General features: G+C 37.2%; 2 protein-coding genes across 2 annotated transcripts in view; one reads left to right on the forward strand and one right to left on the reverse strand.

The window, feature by feature from the left end:
* The first annotated feature begins 684 nt into the window (after positions 1 to 684).
* Positions 685 to 6086, forward strand: LOC118733121 (glycine-rich RNA-binding protein 3, mitochondrial-like). Its single transcript, XM_036462395.1, has 4 exons — positions 685 to 715; positions 1655 to 1891; positions 5381 to 5865; positions 6066 to 6086. Exons 1-4 carry the CDS (start codon positions 685 to 687, stop codon positions 6084 to 6086), a joined length of 774 nt encoding a protein of 257 aa, XP_036318288.1.
* A 3513-nt stretch (positions 6087 to 9599) lies between these two features.
* Positions 9600 to 18214, reverse strand: part of LOC118733260 — a 43184-nt gene continuing 34569 nt past the window's right edge. Inside the window, exons 2-10 of the mRNA XM_036462629.1 lie at positions 17454 to 17775; positions 12124 to 13355; positions 11834 to 12058; positions 11292 to 11519; positions 10694 to 10924; positions 10374 to 10610; positions 10061 to 10303; positions 9712 to 9939; positions 9600 to 9643 (exon numbers count right to left, since the gene is read on the reverse strand). Of these exons, the coding sequence (XP_036318522.1) occupies positions 9600 to 9643; positions 9712 to 9939; positions 10061 to 10303; positions 10374 to 10610; positions 10694 to 10924; positions 11292 to 11519; positions 11834 to 12058; positions 12124 to 13355; positions 17454 to 17775 (2990 nt within the window). The remainder of the gene's footprint in view (positions 9644 to 9711; positions 9940 to 10060; positions 10304 to 10373; positions 10611 to 10693; positions 10925 to 11291; positions 11520 to 11833; positions 12059 to 12123; positions 13356 to 17453; positions 17776 to 18214) is intronic.

The raw sequence follows: 18214 nt of genomic DNA on the forward strand, positions 1-18214 counted from the left end.
GTACGAAAATAAACTGTACAAAACAATTCCCACTTGCTCATCGATCATCATATCATTTGTGGTTTTGTACAGTTTTGTACATAGTCAGAAACAAATTGTAAGATTCACTGTCATTTTCCCCAACGAGAAACGTTTGCTTTTCGTTTGTGACAATTGTACCATAGGGTACGTTTTATATGTTTGCAAACGTTTCAATTACGTGAAAAATATTTTTTTCTACAAATTTTCATATCCAATTCAATTAAAAAACATGAACTACATACATACATATATTTTTCTCTGCACGATTCATTTCGTTTGTTGTTTCGTCTGTAACTACTAAACTACTGTAGTGAACTATCGCAAAGTGAACTCAGCCGTTTCGTTTTCGTATTGTACCGAACTGTTGAAGTAATAAACGAAACGAAATAGTAACGTACAATATAGTTTATTTTCGTACACTGGTTTTAAGTATATTTATCCAACATGACCACTTCTAAATCATAAGTGCCATTCCAACTTGAGTTCATATACATACATCATTAGTTCCTTATGTCTTTTTTAATGTTTCCATACATAATATGTATATATACACATGTATATTATGTGCCCTAATATCAGTTTTGGAGGCCTTAAGCAGTGACTCAAAATTGTTTAGCGATTATTTCTTGTCTAAATTTGAATTTTATTTACTTTCAGGCGAAAATGAATGATCACCACAGCAATTTGCAAAAAGGTAAGAGTGAAAAAGAAACTTTAAAGATTCTAATTTTTTAAGTTGCATAACGTTGAGATCCACGTATTATTTTAAGCTCTGGCGCCGCACTTTGGGCAATTATATTTTGAAATTTTTTCCCCAAGTCGCCCATAATGCGCCACCGACCTCTCCCACGTCGGCATATTTTATGGTTTCTTATTTTCATTCCTATTAATGTAATTTTAAGTAGCACTATATTTTAGTGGTTGGAGTCTACATTGATATAACCCACTGATTTCCAAAGTGGTCCACGTGGGCCCTCAGGGGATTTTTTTTTTAATACATATATTTTTTTTGATTTTTTAATTTTAATTTTTTCATTGTAATTTTTTATTGTATTTTAAAAAGAAAAAAATATTCCACTTATTTTTTATGGTATTTGAGTATTTAAATTTTTGCATATAAAATTAATTCTACAATGCGTAATTTATGTTTGAATTGAAATAATTGACTTACTTTACTTCCAACCAACTTCACCTCCAATCGAACTCGAAACCGCGATCTCGGAACCAGAAACAGTAGTCTTCCCGCGACGCCACAGCCAACATTTTCCAGCAAATCAATTGGCTTTGTCTTGGCAGCACTGACAAAATTCCAAATTATTTAAGGAAATTATTACCTGCTTATATTTAGTAAATTTACTTACTCAATTTAACGACGCACTGTTTTGAGCATGAACCTGAATTAAGGAAAAACATCTCAAATTGCGTAAATTTTTCGTAGTATTAAGGAAAAAGACCGAAACTACAAAATTAGGAAACTGGTTCTTGTTTTAAGGAAATTCTTTTTTTCTGAGTGTAGGGACAGTTTGTTTCAAGTTTGCCTCCATATAGTCGAAACACTATGCGACGCAGTCAAAGACAATGGCCGACAAACTATAGTATAAAAATATAGATAAAGATTAACATTGAGATTAAGGAAAAGATTTAGGTGAAGATCAAAATGAAGTCGAAAATGATGATGAAGTGGATGATGAACATGAAGATGGGGATGGAGGTGTATATAAAAATGAAGTGCAAGATGCAGAAGAAGATGTAAATGCAGATGAAGGTGCAGGTGAAGATGAAGATAATGACGAAGATGAAAATAACGATGAAGATGAGGAGGATGATGACGATGACGATGAAGATCAAATTCAAGATTATGTAGATCAAAGTTAAAGTTAAAGTTAAAGACGGAAGATGAAGATGAGAAGCAAGATAATGAAAAAGACAGAAATGAAGATAGAGATACAGAGGAAGATGAAAGTGAAAGTGAAGATGGGAACGCAGATAAAGATGAAAACGATGCGCAATATGAAAAAGAAAATGAAGGTGATTTTGAAGATAAAGACAAAGATTTCTTAGAAATTATATTGAAAACTTCCTTTCTGAAATTTTTTCTATGAAGATACACTTTTAGTGTTGTCTTTTATGTGTCATGTTTTTTAATAAAATTCAGCGGAAAGGAATTCAGATTTAAATTAAATGAATCCGTATTAATTTTATTTATAGTATTTAACATACATAACTACTATGTATGTAGGTACAAAAAAAATACAAGCACGAATTAGCCACATGACTCATTATGCATTGGTAAATAAATGTTGCATGCCACTGCAATGAAATAGATTGCAAGTAAGCACCAAACAAAACGCGACGGCGTGGCTGGTGGCGAGTTGCGGGCCAACTATGTAATCTGATTACAATATCAATGCGATAAGCATCAATGTGACGACGCTACGCACACTCCCACGCCGCAACGACAATAAAAACAACAATAGAATTTTAAGAACAACAAAAAAAAGAAAAAACGTACGAAAATCAAGCAACGATATTAGCCTTTAAAATAATGTAAGCAATTAACAAAACCAACACAACTACAACTACAACTACAACAATGACAATATTGTAATCGAGTGACAGCAACACCAGAGCGCAATGTTGTAACATCAAAATGTTGCAACTTCTTGCTGCGACTTGGCTGACCTTTACTAAGATTGCACTGAACCGCTACGAGTTTGCAATAAAACGGAAAACGTAAACAAAAAGATGGGCTCAACACAAAGTTGAGTAGGTATATATATACTTACATGTGGTTGCTTTTATTTTATGGTTGTATAGCGAACATGAGCTGCAACAAGCCGCTTTACAAGATGTTTACATAAATTCCTGAAATGCAAACAACTTGCAACATGCGATGGGCGCCCCCAACAGCAGCAGGAGAACAACAAAACAGCTAATGACATGCTTGCAATGACAGCAGCCAGCCACACAACAACAACCACAACGACAACAGCAAGCAGAATAAAGTGCCAATATCGATTGAACCAGCAGCGATCGGTCAGCGATAATGTCAACGCCAAAACAGTAGCTACTACTTAGTATGAACCCATTAACAAAAGCAACAGCAGCAGCACAGCAACAGCAATAACAGCCACAGCGTAGGTGGAATCAGTGGCGCTTGGTGGCGGCGCGCGCGATAAGCATCGTCGACGCTGATCGCGATTTTGGTGATCAACATCGCAATGGGAACAAGCAGCTGCCAGCCAATTTTTATTATAATTTGATGCAGTTGCTGGTGTTGTTGTGTTGGTGGTTTCCACCAACTTCGATTTTTACCCTGTGGGTTGTTTTTCCTGCACTTTTTTTTTGGTCTTGATCTTTGGTTTTCTCTTTTTTTTTTGATTTTTCTGCTTTTTACAATGTTGCAATTTTGTATTATTGCTGGCTAGTAAGTAAGTAAGTAGTTTTTGTTGTACCAGCTGTTCATCTATTTTGACTAAATTAACATGCGCCGCCACCATGTGTTACTTCTGAGAGTTCTTCCTTTCGTTAGTTGGAAAAATTAAACTCCTTACCTTTACACTGTACGCCACTAAATATGCGAGAGCTAGGGTGTTCCAAATGCAAGTTATTTTTTTATTAATAAAATGTTAAGATAATAACGGCAATAAGCAGTTTCGGAATTGTTTCAAGGAAGTAACTAAAGCGGGCCTCGTTAGCAAATATGTACATTGGTGGAGTGGCGCTGATCAGCTTTTAGAACATGGTTCTTTGTAAGCATACCGCAGTGGTAATGATAGCTTTATTGGAAAATAACTTAAAAAGACCAATACCGAGACCATTAATGAAAGGATACCCCAATCTGCTTCTCGATTATGCCGGACAGGTACAGAGAAGGTTGAGAACTGTCTCCTCATCCTCACAGTTCTTGCAATTTCTAGCCCAAGTTTGCCTAGAAATTCCTAAGGTCGTAGTTTGCATCCATATCTCGCTCGCGCTGGCATAGATAAATTCTCTTAAAAGCAGCTTGGAAAAGACGAAGGCAATGCGTTCTTTGCCCGATCGTGCCCCCTCGCAAGTTCGTCTGCCATACAGTTACCTTCTATGCCCTTATGACCGGAAATCGGAAAATGATTAAATTGTGACGGAACTCACAGCTTTAATTGCTGCCAGACTGTCACTAAAGATGAGCTTTTTAAATCCGTACGAAGTTCGTTTATACCCTTCATCATAGCTAAGACCTTAGCCTGAAAGACATTAGAGTAGTTCGGCAGTCGAAATGAACGGCTCAGGGCAGCGCTGCGGGAAAAGAATCCCCTCCCGCGCAAACGTTCATTTTTTACTCATCTGTGAAAATTCCACCGCTGTGTAGATCCAGCGGCAAATACTCGGGCTCCGCCCCCATTTCTTACCAATGGCCCTCTTGTACGAATATAAGACCACAGACGCCTTCTCATAACGCTGGACTATGCTCTCCTTCCAGATCAATTCTCTGTCGAGAATGACTCCTAAGATTTTGTTTTTATTCCTAAAGCTTAAGAGTGGCCCTTTTAGTTCAGACGTAGTCAGTAGCGGTGTTTGTATCTTCTCCTAAAGAGAACAAGTTCCAGTTTCTCACAATTGTTGGACGTGGCGTTGTACGTTGGCCGATTTCTACTCTCTGTCGGTATGTTTGTGTACAATAAAACATCCCCGGACTAGGTCAGGGCTATTTTAGGCCCATTTAAAGTCAGTTATGGACCGTTTTGGAATCTGTTCACGACCACTTCGGGACTAGTTCACAACTAACGAAGGTCCATTTTGGGACTAGTTCTTGTCTATTTCGGGACTTTTTTATGACGATTTTAGAAGTATTTTGGCAATAATTTTCGGACAAGCTCAGGACCCTTTCAGGACTAGCTATGGGCTATGCCAGCACAAGTTTCGGAATAGTTGGGGATCGTTTTGCGACTAACAAGGGACCATTTCGGGAAAGTTTCAAGACTGGTTCGAGATCATTTCGGAACAAGTTCGCGACTTTTTTGAACGTTTCGACGCCTGTTGAGGACTATTTTCGGATCATTTTGTGACGAGCTCGAGATCGTTTTGGGGCAAATTCACGACTTTTTGAGAGCCACTTCAGGACAATTTTGGCAGTAGGGGGATCCAATTTTCGTAGAAGTATTTCTCCTCGCGTATGGAGTATACATTTTTAATTTCAAGTGAATTGGGCCATAGTTACGTACTTTCTGAATATCCTGGGTTGAGCTCAATCTAGCGAATTACTCGTTCATTGTTCGTTCTTTAGTTGTTATTTAATTTGGGACTTTATTATATATAAGCATATATGTAGACTCCTATTATATCTCTCATCTCTCTCTCTCTTGTTTTTCTACACCAGGTCATTTCCTCGACGACAGTCGCCTCATAGATCATCACAATGCCGTCACGCCGCAGGCTAATCATAGCGCTAGCATGGCAACAGCGGCTAGCATTTATGGACCCAGTAGTACACTGCGCGCCGTTGCCACATCGAATAGTAGTTCGCCGGCCGGAGGAGGAGGCAATGCTGGTGGTGGCGGCAGTGGCGGTCTAGTAAGTGGTGCTGGCGGTCTGGGCTTAATCGGCGCAGGCAATGGCAGTCTGGGTGGGAGTGGCGGTATTGGTAGCGGCGGTTTGGTTGGGCTTGGTGGCGCGAGTATTGGCGGAGTACCACATCATGCGACGTCAGCTAGCAATCATATGGCGCATCATCACAGCGCATCAGCGGCGGCAGCTTTATTGGTTGTACCACAACCGATTAACGCGAGTAAAATGAGTGCAGCGATGGCAGGTGGCGGTGCTGGCGGAACGGGCAGAAAGTATCAATGCAAGATGTGTCCACAGGTGAGTGTAAAATTTAAGAAATTGTGATAAATATAATACTAAATAAAGCTGGCATTCAAGCAGAATGCATATCTACCTATGTGTGTAGGTAGGTACTGGAAGATAAAAGACATCTGCCTCGAGAAACACCTGAGCCAAAAATTTAGAAAATTTCTGTGGTAATCTCATAAATTTTGCTCATTTTTCTTTATGTTTTGTAGTTTGAACGGCAAAAAAATTAGAACAAAAGGTTTGGGAACGAAAGCGAACAAACGTGGGGAGTCTGCTTGCTGGGATAAAAACTTGAAGAATTGAGAACCACGATTTTAAATTATAAGCCAGAGGAACTCTGGATCATTTGTGCAGGAAAAGTTCGTGTCTTAAGTCTTTCGTTGACTTAATTTGCATAATTATCATTCAGTTCTTTTTCGATTAATTTTAATATTAATTTCAAACTAATGAATGTTATACGAAAAATTTTATTCCCGCTTCCCATCTTCAGTTCAGTAGTTCAGAGAAGATTGTTTCCCGTTTCGTTCTGTTTCCGAAAGTTCCTGAGGCTTTAGTTCCTAAATTGCTATTCGAGCGAAAGTTTCTTAGACTTTTGTTACCGTTCAATTTTCTCCCAAAGCGTTCCGGAGACTTTTGTTCCGCTTTTGTTCCCATTTTGTTCTCTTAGAAATGTTCGCGAAAGTATTGTCGCATTTTGTTGTCTTGTATTGGTTATTTTCATCAAAATTATAAAATGAAACTTCGAAAAAATTTCAAAAGTATGCCAAAGCTTTTAGATAGACTCCTTAAAATAATTTCGATTAGCAGTTTTGTAGGCTATTCATCTTTCTAATTAGACTGCTTAGAAAGTTTTTGGATAAGCAGTTTTGTAGGCCCATTCAATTGAATTCAATGAAGTAACTAGGCCTTATCGTTGAATTTTGGAAATTTTTCTGTTCCATATAAAAAAATCGTCAAACATCCTTTTTATGCAAGAAAATATACAATACCATCAGCACAAAAAAAAATTACGAAAATGAAATGTACATCCAAGCTGCTTCAAACTTTCGCTCCCAAAATCTTGTCAAGAAATCTAATTAAAAAACTAGACAGTTTTACAAAAAGTTTTTGAATTTTTTTTTTCTAGCTATGCACAAAGTTTAAAAATTGGATTATACGTTTTTGCTAAAAAAATTAACAATAATTTTTTTTTAAATAACTAAAATTAAATTTAAAAAAAAATAATAAATGCTGAAGACTTGTCAGTTCGTTGCTGTGTTTATAATTTTGACACGGGGTGTATATTTTACTTGCACAGTTATTTGTATAGCGTGGGAGCGTATCTTCTTTTTTTTCAATATTAGCGCCTTCGTATGTAATTGATATTAAATACAACAACAATATGAGAATGATGTACGCACACAATTAAGTAATGAATCAAGTCAAGCTGAAGGAATGTTGTGGCTTACGTACATACTCACTTTCTTAGCGCCGGCATGTATGTACATTTATCCCTTACACTTCGTTAAGCACCATTCAGCTGGATGTCAATTTGCAACTCTAAAGTACTTACTTGTGAACTGTTGCACCTGCGAGCGGCTGGAACAATATGTGCGGGAATCATACAAACATACGCACATGCGACATAGCTTTTATTTACATACATATTTCTGTGCCACCTGCCACGTAACGGAATTTACTCAAGCATATACTCTTCAACATTTTGAGTATTTTTTACTAACTTACGTGCTCATATTTCTTAATTTAAGTTGAAGAAAGGGCAGGGTGCCATATATAATCGTCACAAAATGGGCAACCCCGAAAGTCACTATCTGATTTTAAATAGTACAGGGCACTAACCGTGAAGATGAAGAACTGTCTCTGCATGTTTTTTCGATCTTACTAATGTAGAGATCAATCGGGTCATATTTTCTTTCTAGGTATGTATGTACCTTTCATCTGTTAAAGCACAGAAAAAAACTTCCGAGCTTAGCTTGGAAGTAGTACAACTCATATCGGTCAATGAGGTCAGGGGTGTTTGGATTATTCATCATCTGCCGAGATCGAAGACTTTCCAACACAAATAAAAACTCTCTTTTTTTACAGACTTTTTCGGTTCCGAGCTCTTTTATAGCGTTCAAAACGGCTGGAACCTAAGCCTGAACGTCACTACGTTAGTTTAGTCAATGAAACGATCCCCCAACTTTGTCTATAAACTTCGAACCATTTGTAGATATTTCAAAAACCCTGCCCTGTGAGCGCATTGGTCTGGTCGATATTGAAGAAAACCCAATTGTTTTCAGAAAACAAGTGTGCCAGTGTCTTTCCTCTTTTAAACGAATTGTTGTTGATGAAATAGCATACAAATTTTCATTTTTGTAGTTGGTGTTCCGACAGGGTAGGAGTATGATGTATTGTGAAACGATTTTTCGTCATCCCTAGTGAAACTTGGTTTGGTGACAAACCGGTATCGGCGTTTTGCTATCTTCACTGTAATTTTTCGTTCTGCCAAACCAAATTTGACAAGTAGTAATGGAAAATCGTACCACAGTACATCAGCATTCAAATTAAATTCTGCTGCATGAATAACAGACCTAACGCTAAACTTTGCTCTCCATTCAGCTAAGCTTTTCTTCCAGAGTTTCAAAAAGTTGCGAGATTATGCCCCCCTAGGGTGTGCTTCTTTCTAGTCTACTTGAAACCTGGTTTTCACCTATTTACGTCGTTGTCGTATATACTCCACGCGAAAATTATCCCTTTCCAGCTACCTTTCCTTCTGTAAAACCAGGAACATCAGTGCTCTGAAGTTTAAGCAGAAAATAAAAACTGTCTATTTTTAAAACTTTTACAGACAACTTCCAAATCGATTTATTTCCCTTCAGAGTAGGGCTGGAAACACCGCATAATAGTCGGAGTTGCTGGATTATAGGATTAGAAGTAAATGTGTAACACCTTTTGTGTCATTGCCCTGTGGCCTTCCACAGCCTTTGGAGTTTTGAATCCAGCTTAGGGGTTTTGAGTGGGGTGAAAGTTGTATTTGAGTTCAACTCTGAACTTCCTTCATTTTTATCAGCGTCTGTGGAAATTTACCGTGCAAGTTCCATACAATAAAGTAGAGCGATTACGGCCGGGATAGGACTCCCTCTTTGATTTATTCACTACACCAAACGCAGAAGGGGAGATGTACCTCGCGAAAAGGATCGAACAGAGTCGGCCACAAGGCCGCAAGACAATCCATTGCCAATTTTCTAAGTAAATATATCGGAGCAGCGGAGACGGTGGCGTTTCCATGGAGGAATGGAAGCGAATGACCGCGGCTATATAAGTGGTTTTATTGAAGGTGATAAAGGTTCATCTGCCAACATCATTTTCAGCCCTGACGCTGAGCGCTTCGGTACTCAGCCGACTGTTTTAATAGGGCTGGCTCCTATTTATGCGAACTGTAAGAACCGGGTACAACCCCAAGGCTTGAAGGGTGGTCAACATTGCGTTAATATCGAAGGCCGGTAAGGACTCTCATGTTTCCTCTAAGCCTTACTAATGAGTTCGATGAGTATTTCAGTCACTGACTTTGATAACATACTGTCAGAAAAAGAGTTGCTCTCTCACAAGTTTTTTTTTATAAATTTTTTTGCAACTCTAACACATAATAATCAAACCCCATACAATTTCTTTTTAAAACTAAAAGATGAAAATTCAACTTTATTCCTCTGCATTGGAATTTTTGACCATAGTGCGCTGGTAATGAAACATTTATTTTGAGATTAAAACCAATAGTAATATCCTTGATTGTTATATGTTGCGTATTCTGAAAAATAAATAAAATTTTTAAAAAATTTTATCAAAATAAATCTGACTTCAAACCTTGCAACTTACCACACTTGGGTAAATCGTCACTCCAACCACCTGAAGTACACCTTATACGTGACGCGCCTTGCCGCCTAAAACCCTTCGTACATTCAAAATCTATATACGAATCTACTTTCACCATGCTTTCCTTATAGCTTTTCGTGATTTTAAGCCACCCATTTTGATTCGGTCGCAAATAATGGCATATCAATGGAATTTCGCACTCGAGTAAAATGTCTGGATCACACCCCAAAACTGAGAGTGCAGGTCATTAGAGAGGGATAGAAAAAAAGATTTAACAATAAGATACACAATCAAATAATACACACACATATATATATATACATAGGTATTTATGTGTGTGTAAAAAACTCACTGCATTTAGGCAAATCTAAAGTTGTTTCATGCCTCCAACCTGAAGCGGTACAATCCGTCTGTTGTGCTCCCTTCAACGTATAACCCTCCGAGCAGAAAAAACCGACTTGAGTATCTCGCTGATAAGAGTAAGTTGCATAATCAGTAGGCAAAGGATAAAACTTTGAGTGTTCATTCGGATAAGTAACGAAACATTGTAGCGGATAATCACATTTGGGTAAAAACTTTCCCCGACAGGGTACCACTGTTGAGGGGAAAAATTTTCAAGTGACAAATCTACAAAATGAAATGCGAAACAATTTAATAAGTAATACCGCATTTTGGCATTGCATTGCTCCAACCATGTTCGAGACAAGTCAGACCTTGCATGCCTTCCAGCTTGTAGCCATGTGGGCAACTTAGTTGAACTTGAGAGTTGACGGGCATGCGCATCTCCTTGCTGCCAGCTTTAATTTCTACAAAATCGCGCTGGATTGTATCAAATGTCTTGCATATCACTCCATTACCGCATTCGCGCAAAATACTGGCATTGCAGAATTTTGGTATTTTCACTTAAAAAAAATAAAAGAAGAGAAGAGAAATACTCAAATTTAAAGTGGAACAATATGGGTGCTCTTTCGAAAATTCCACCTACCGCACTTGGGCATTTCATGACTCCATCCATTGGAGGTGCAACTTATTTGTTTCACGCCTTCCAGCTGGTAGCCCTCCGTGCAATTAAAAGCAAAATATGTGTCGGCGGTAATTTGATCAACTGCTGCAGCACTGCCCAATAAGGGTAGCCAGAGTGTGGTTTTTTCATCGAAAATTTTGCAATTAAGCGGATCTATGCATGCGCTTAATAAGCTTTTATCACAAACTCGAACTGTTCGAAATGAGAATAGAAAAGTGTTAGCAGTACTCAACTTGCAGATGAAGTGCTTAGGGATGGAAAAGTCGAGTTTAATATAACGTGGGGGATATAGAGGTTTGGTTCAATATGCAGAAACGCTTTTTGTAAACCTGTGTTATTGATAAAGTATTATTTTTTGAATTACTAAAGAAAATGGTTTTATGTTCATGACCTAATAAAGGTGGGTACAAATTATTTTTTTTTTGGAAATTTTCAAAAAGTCAATTTAATTCATAAAGCCGAGGTGATTAATCGACTTTGAGAATCGAAAACCTGAAATAAAGTATCGATTCCGCGCGCAACTTTTCCATCCCTACTTGTAATTTGAATCACAACTCACGGCATTTAGGCGCAACATTGTCCCAGCCATTGAAATTGCATGTCGAACGATTCTCACCCACCAGCTTGTAGCCATAATCACAACTGAATGCGATATGAGAGTTTTCTCTAAAAAGATTATTCCAGTAATTTTCTTCGGGTGGCACATTGACGCCCATGTATGAGTTGTATATCGCACAGTTGAGTGGTCGCTGGCAGCCGCCCAAGTTTGAGACGTAGCAGTAGTTTACTGAAAGATAAGCGAGTTATTTCAAAAGCTTTATTTTGTGTTTTTTTTTGTGATATTAAAGTTATCGGCATCGTTCCATGAAGCTATTGTTATAATTATTGATATCCAAACCATTGGACCAATTACCTAAAACCTTTGTCGACAACCAAGTTACAAATGTAGTTGCTTTTGAAATTTACCCATGCTATAGTTCTTTTGAATGATATTTAAAAAAAAATTGGAATAGTGTATGAATCGGTATCGATAACACCCGATTTTGCTACCGCTTTACATATATGGCTGTTAACGATCTCTACCGGTATTAATTAACTTACTGCAATTAGGCAATGGCTTCGACCAGCCAACATCCGTACAAATTCTGCTCACAGCACCTTCCAAGTAGCCTTCACCGCAATAAAAATCAAGTTGAGAATGTAATTTGATCTTCTGCTCATTAAAACTTTCAGTAATTAAAACTGCCGAGTTCATATTCGGTTTCTTGTAGCGACATTTGAGGCGTGACTTGCACTTGGATAGAAAGTCCACTTCACATACGGGCGCTGTTGGGAGAAGAAAACTTAGAAAATGTAGACTATAAGTAAATGTTCATCAAAAGAAAACTTACTACAAATTGGTTTGGCATGGCTCCATCCGCCAACTGTGCAAGTTATATAGTCCACACCTACTAACTCAAGGCCTTTGTCACAGCCAAACGAGATACGTGTATTCACTTCAATAGGCAGCCGCCCACTGGTGTTGCTTAGAAGTGAAGAATGATTTGAGTTTGGTAGCCAAATTTTGCAAATAAGTGGATGACTGCAACCTCGAAGAGTACAGTTAATTTTCTGCCTCTCTGGTGGACTAGACAGAGTCTTCATTCCAGTATATGGCGTTGTTGTTAGTGGTATCGCGTTGTGCTTTGGTGCATGAGTCGTTGTAGTTGGCTTTGAAATTGATGAATGTTCTTTGTGGGATCTCATTGTGGTTGCGTCGGTCTTATCATGCATTTGAGAACTACTGTCAGGTTTGTTGCTATTTTTTGTTCCAAATGTTTTGCTATTTTCATTCGACGATGACGTGGTTTGCACTTCACCACCGATCTGCGTTTGATTTCTTGATGGTGCTGAGGAGTTTGCGTCCAAAGGACTAGACTTGGATTTCTTCTTTTCTCTATCATCCTCTGTTTCAGCTGATGCCGCAGGGATACGCTTAGGAATGCTTGCGTGCTGAGCTGTTTCTTTGCTACTTGGTGTCTCGTCAAAACCGTGCGCTTGTCTTTCAACACTTGTCGAACTTAGAGTTCGTGCAGTGTTCGCTTGGTTTATACCCGCTCCGTCCTTGGGATGGTTATAACCATTTTGAGTTTTATTTGAATTTATGTTTGTGCTAGAAGTATTCTCCTTGTTTGTTTCAGAATCTGCATTGCCTCCATTGATTGGAGTGTCTAAAGTATCGTGATTGGCCTCCTTGGCTTCGATCGGATTTTCAAGTATAGGCGCATTAGTAGTCGTAGTCGTATTTACGTTCTCTGCTGAAGGTTTTGTAGTTTTAATTGTTGTGGTTATAAATATTTCATTTGTTAATATCGGCGTAGTGCCGTTCGCTTTTGTTGTATCTCGATCCATTGCACAAAGTTCTGGGTACTCATCAGTCCCATCCCAGCACTCCACTGTTCCATTGCACTTAGCCTCCACCTGTATACACGCGCCGTAACCGCATTGGAATTGATTATTTGTACAGTACATCGTTTTACACAAGCGGCTGGTTTCATCGCTGCCATCATCACAATCGCGTATGCCATTGCATTTGCCGCTAGCGCTGATGCACTGACCTGACCAGCACTTCATTTGGCCCCAACTGCAAATTAATAATAAGAATTGAACTAAATGTGACAAGAAATCATAACAGTTCGATAGATATTTTACTCAAAAGCCTAAAAGAGTCACAGGATCTTGGCTCCTTTCTAGAGAAATTTAGTGCTTAGGATTTAGCAAGAGCCTGCTTGGCAACGTAGCAGAAAATATTTTGCATACCAACTTTTCTTCCCTTGCACCACGCAAATAATCTATTTTTAAATATTCATACCTTGGTTGGGTTTGAATCTTAATATTACACTGTGCGACAAAATCAAAAAAATTTCGAAACACATGAAGCAAAAAATATACTCACGAAACTGTGGGCCAAATGTAGTAAAACTGCGTTTCTAGTTTTTCCCTCTGATGTCAGGATTTTTTTTTTAAGGAACTTTGTAGTTTCAAAGATATGGTTAATTCCAAAAATTATTTAAAAAATTCACTCCCCTATATAAAAACCATATTCGTACCAAATGAAAGAAAAAATTCTGTAGAATTAAAAATCATTAACATTTTTTGGTTCACAACAAGGAATGGGTATTGAAAACGTCATTTTAATTAGTTTTATTTTATTATTTATTATGCGAGGATGTTGTCGAGCCTTAAAATATAAAATTTTCGAAAATGATTTTTGGAAAATGTCAAGGATATTCAATGATAAAATGTTAAAAGAACATTTTCAATACCTAATCGTCCTTATGTAGCAAAAGATTTAATCTGCCTTAATTCTACAGAATTTTCTCTTTAATTTGATAGTCATACTGTTTGTACATTGCATTGAATTTTTTTAGTAATTTCTTGAAGTAATTATATTTTTCATATTTCAAGGACCTTTAAAAAAAATCCTGCCATCAGAGAGAAAAACTAAAAACGTAGTTTAACTATATTTGGCCCATGGTTTCACGAGTTAAAAAAATTTTTTGTGTGTAAAATTTACTGTCGCAAGGAGTACACAATTTTTTTTTATCCTTGAAAGGGTTGCCACCTGTTTAAAATGTTTAAATCAATTTGGTTAACAAAATAACTGAATATGGCTATCGAATGGAAGAGGTTTAAGAAAACTTTATATCAAAAATATTTTTGAATTTTTTTGTTTGGAAATTCAAAATAAATTTCATTGGCAAGTTAAATAAAACATTTTATTGTGGGTATCAAACGAGAGAGGGTTTACGAAAGCTGTATCTATTTCGAAAATGTTTTTGGCGAGGGTTGCCACCAGTTGAGGAATTTAGTTCGCAAGCTAAATGGAATGTTATTGGTATTATACATATGTAGTAAATGTGAAAGTGAATGTGTGAGGATGTTTGTTGGTCTTGCTTTGTGTAAAATTTGACATAAAGATGGCTTATGATCTGGTTTATGACATAGCTTATTTTTTAAAAGGAATGCCACCTGCTCAAAAATTAAATTCTACTAGGAAAATTAGATTTTATTAATAAATTCCATGAAGTATTACAATATGGGTGGCAACCGAATGAGGTTTAAGAAAGCCTTATTTCGAAAGTATTTTGAAGAGGGTTGCCACCTGTTCCAAGGTAAAACTCCATAATTTCTTTTAAGTATAACAATACGGATGTAAATCGAGAGAGGTATAAGAAATGCAAACTAACGAAGCGGATAACTCCACACAACCCCCTATTTCTGTTCTACTAAAGATAATGGAAGGTCTTTGGATTAATCGAAACGACTGTGAGATCATAAGGTCCTTATGGTCGAAGCTCAATGAGAGTCGTACTAAAGAATTATTTACGCTAAACAAATTTGCCGTAAAGGCTCTTACCGAAACTATGCTTAACCACCAAAGCTCCATCGCTGGTGTATACCAATAAGTTCCACCTACAAAAGTTGTCGGTATGAGTAAGAAGAATGATCGATTCATCACTTCCAAAGTCAATGCCCAGCTCGCCAGACAAGGCGATTCAAGCATTTGGGATCACACTTTTTCAATAGTTTGGGGGATATAGCGTAGATGAAAATAATAACCAACATTACATATGCCTTCTTCTAACACTCATAGAGGGCAATGCAATAAGCTGCACTGGAATAGTAACACAGCCAGTGTTGCCAGAAATAAATATCCATTTAGGGCTAGAATCTCCAGAAAAAGGGCTAGAAAGGGCTAAATAAAAAATTTTAGAGCTAAGAAAAGGACTAATTTCATTATTCATCGATTGAACATTTATTTATTTATTTTAGAACGAATTTCCAAATTTTATTTGTTTAGATAAATTCTTCTAAGTTTTACAGTTTTCATTCTAAACAAACATTCTGAGCTTAAAACATGTAAAACTAAAACATAAAAAATATCTACATTACGAGTTCATTATTTACGCTAGTTTACACGAAGAAAGCGAAGAGTTATTTTAGCCTTAAATATTTAGGGGGCGCTAAACATGAAAATAAGTTTAAATTACTTTCCTAAAGTAGCGTTTTCGAGATATAAAAAAAAATCCAGAAAAGCGAATGCAACTAATTTTCTTAGGATACCTTTCGAGAGATATATTTAATCTCATTGCGTTGAAATATTTTTTTTTGTCAATCAGAATAGTACTTTTTGAGTTTAAAGGCCTTTAAATTCGAAGGATAAGAAAATTGTTAAGCTTTTTCGAAAATTGTTTATTTTTAATCATTACTTTCAGTTGCTTAACTTTATAAAAAAAATTTTAAAAATAGGACGAAAGGAAATTTTATAATGAAAATGTGAAACATAAGAGCGCCCCAATCGGACAGAAAATGTAAAAATTTTTAAAAATTTAATAAAAGCGGCCAATTTCAATTTTTACCACAATCACTCTTTCAGTTAAAAATGTGTTTTTCCACATAAACAGCAGAATCGTTTAAAATTAAGTGAAGAATTTTGGAGCCTCAAAAGGCTATTTAAAATTTAAAAGGGCTAACAAAGGAGCTAGGGTCCAAAAGCAAATTTCTGGGGAAATTTAAAATAAAACAAGTAAGAAAGCCTAAGTTCGGGCCGAGCCGAACATTAAATACCCGGCGCACGTATTAAATATATGTTTTTCGCCTTACCGAAAGGTACGGCTATATGGTACGCCGGGGCGTATCAATTTTGAGTAAATTAGAGTCCTTAGATTTCGAAATTTTGAAGTTTCAAGCAGTTCTGAAATTTACCGTTATATGAGAAGCGGCCGTTATTTTAGTCCGATTTCAATAATTTTCAACGGTTTGCTTATATGTGGCAAGCACAATAACCACACCGAGTTTGGTACAAATTGGTAGAACGGTTACTGAGATACATATATGTGATCATAAGTGGGCGGTGCCACGCCCATTTTCCAAAAATTTATCACAAACGTATTTCTTGGTAAAGAGTTGTTGCAAGCATCAATTTTGAATAAATTAGCTTCCATATTTACTGATTTATCGAAGATTTTGTATTTCTCTAAATTACCGTTATATGGGATGTGGGCGTGGTTATCGTCCGATTTTAAAAATTTTAGGCGATTTTGTATGCTGTACGAAGGCCGACAACTGTGCCAAGTTTGGTAGAAATTGGTACAGCGGTTACCAAGATATACACATGTAACCATAAGTGGGCGTGGCTACGCCCATTTTCCAAAAATGTATAATATTATTATTTTTTGTCAAAAAATTATTGCAAATACCAATTTTGAGTGATTTATCTTCAGTAGTTACTAAAATATCGCAGTTTTCGTATTTCTGGAAATTACCGTTATATGGGAAGTGGGCGTGGTTACAGTCCGATTTCGCCCATTTTCAATAGCAACCTACCTTGGATTAAGGCAAACCTACATACCAAATTTCGTTGAGATATCTCAATTTTTGCTCGAGTTATCGTGTACACGGACAGACGGACAGACGGACAGACGGACAGACGGACAGACGGACGGACAGACAGACATGGCTTAATCGATTTCTTTTTTTATCCTGATCATTTATGTATACATTTGTCTATATCTATCTCGATTCGTTTTGGCTGTTACAAACAACCGTTATGTGAACAAAATTAATATACCCTTGTGCACAAGTGCGCTCGGGTATAAAGAGCTTAAGCTAGCACCAAACGGCCCAAAATGGCAACACTGCAAAACTTGCTAAACACTTAAGTAAACAATGGTTTTACCCCGCACAATTAAGACGATTTGTTTCATCATCAACTTCATCAGGCGGCACTTCTTCGCGACGCTTACGACACTTCTCACTATCTTCATCCGACGCGTCCACACAATCTGCTACACCGTCGCAGAGCAGACTCAAAGCTATGCACGCGCCATAATCACAACGATATGATATCGGTGTACATAGTGTATTTTTGCAAAACTCTTCGGTCTCATCGGAACCATCACTGCAATGCTTGCTGCCATCGCAGAGTGCATTGATATGTATGCAGTCGCCATTAGAGCACTTCCAGCGTTCATTCGATTCGCATTCAGTTGCGGTTATCACTGCATTTATAGGTATAGGAAAAAATAAATAAATGTAAGTGTCGAATTCAAGGTTAACCATTAAGAGTTAGAAACTTTGTCAAACTACAAATGATTCACCACACGACACGCACCACATTTAAAACTCCGATAGAGAGCTATGCTAAAAAGCAATGCTATTTGAAATCGTCTCATATTTTATTTTTATTTTTTTCTAATTTACGTTTTCATCACTTAAAATCACTTCTTAGTACGGCACTCAATAATAACGTTCCGATTGCACTGCTGGCTTGCAAACTACAGAATGCCAAGATGCATTCTCATTCTACTAGTTGCGCTAATTTTTGCGCTGACCCTTAGAGATGCGATAACATTGGTTGGGAAAACCCCATTCAGTCGTATATGCATATATTTGTATGTGTATTCAATCAGTTGTGAGTACACAATTTTCATATTCGCT

The sequence above is a fragment of the Rhagoletis pomonella genome, unplaced genomic scaffold, assembly GCF_013731165.1.
Source record: "Rhagoletis pomonella isolate Grant_MI unplaced genomic scaffold, Rhpom_1.0 Rhpom_scaffold_00001, whole genome shotgun sequence".
Classification (NCBI taxonomy): Eukaryota; Metazoa; Arthropoda; class Insecta; order Diptera; family Tephritidae; genus Rhagoletis; species Rhagoletis pomonella.

Coding starts and splice junctions, on each gene's coding strand:
- LOC118733121 (XM_036462395.1), top strand. CDS start 685: ATGAATGATCACCACAGCAATTTGCAAAAAG. Junction 1,892..5,380: donor TCAAGATTATGTAGATCAAA/GTTAAAGTTAAA, acceptor TTTCTACACCAG/GTCATTTCCTCGACGACAGT. Junction 5,866..6,065: donor AATGCAAGATGTGTCCACAG/GTGAGTGTAAAA, acceptor TATGTTTTGTAG/TTTGAACGGCAAAAAAATTA.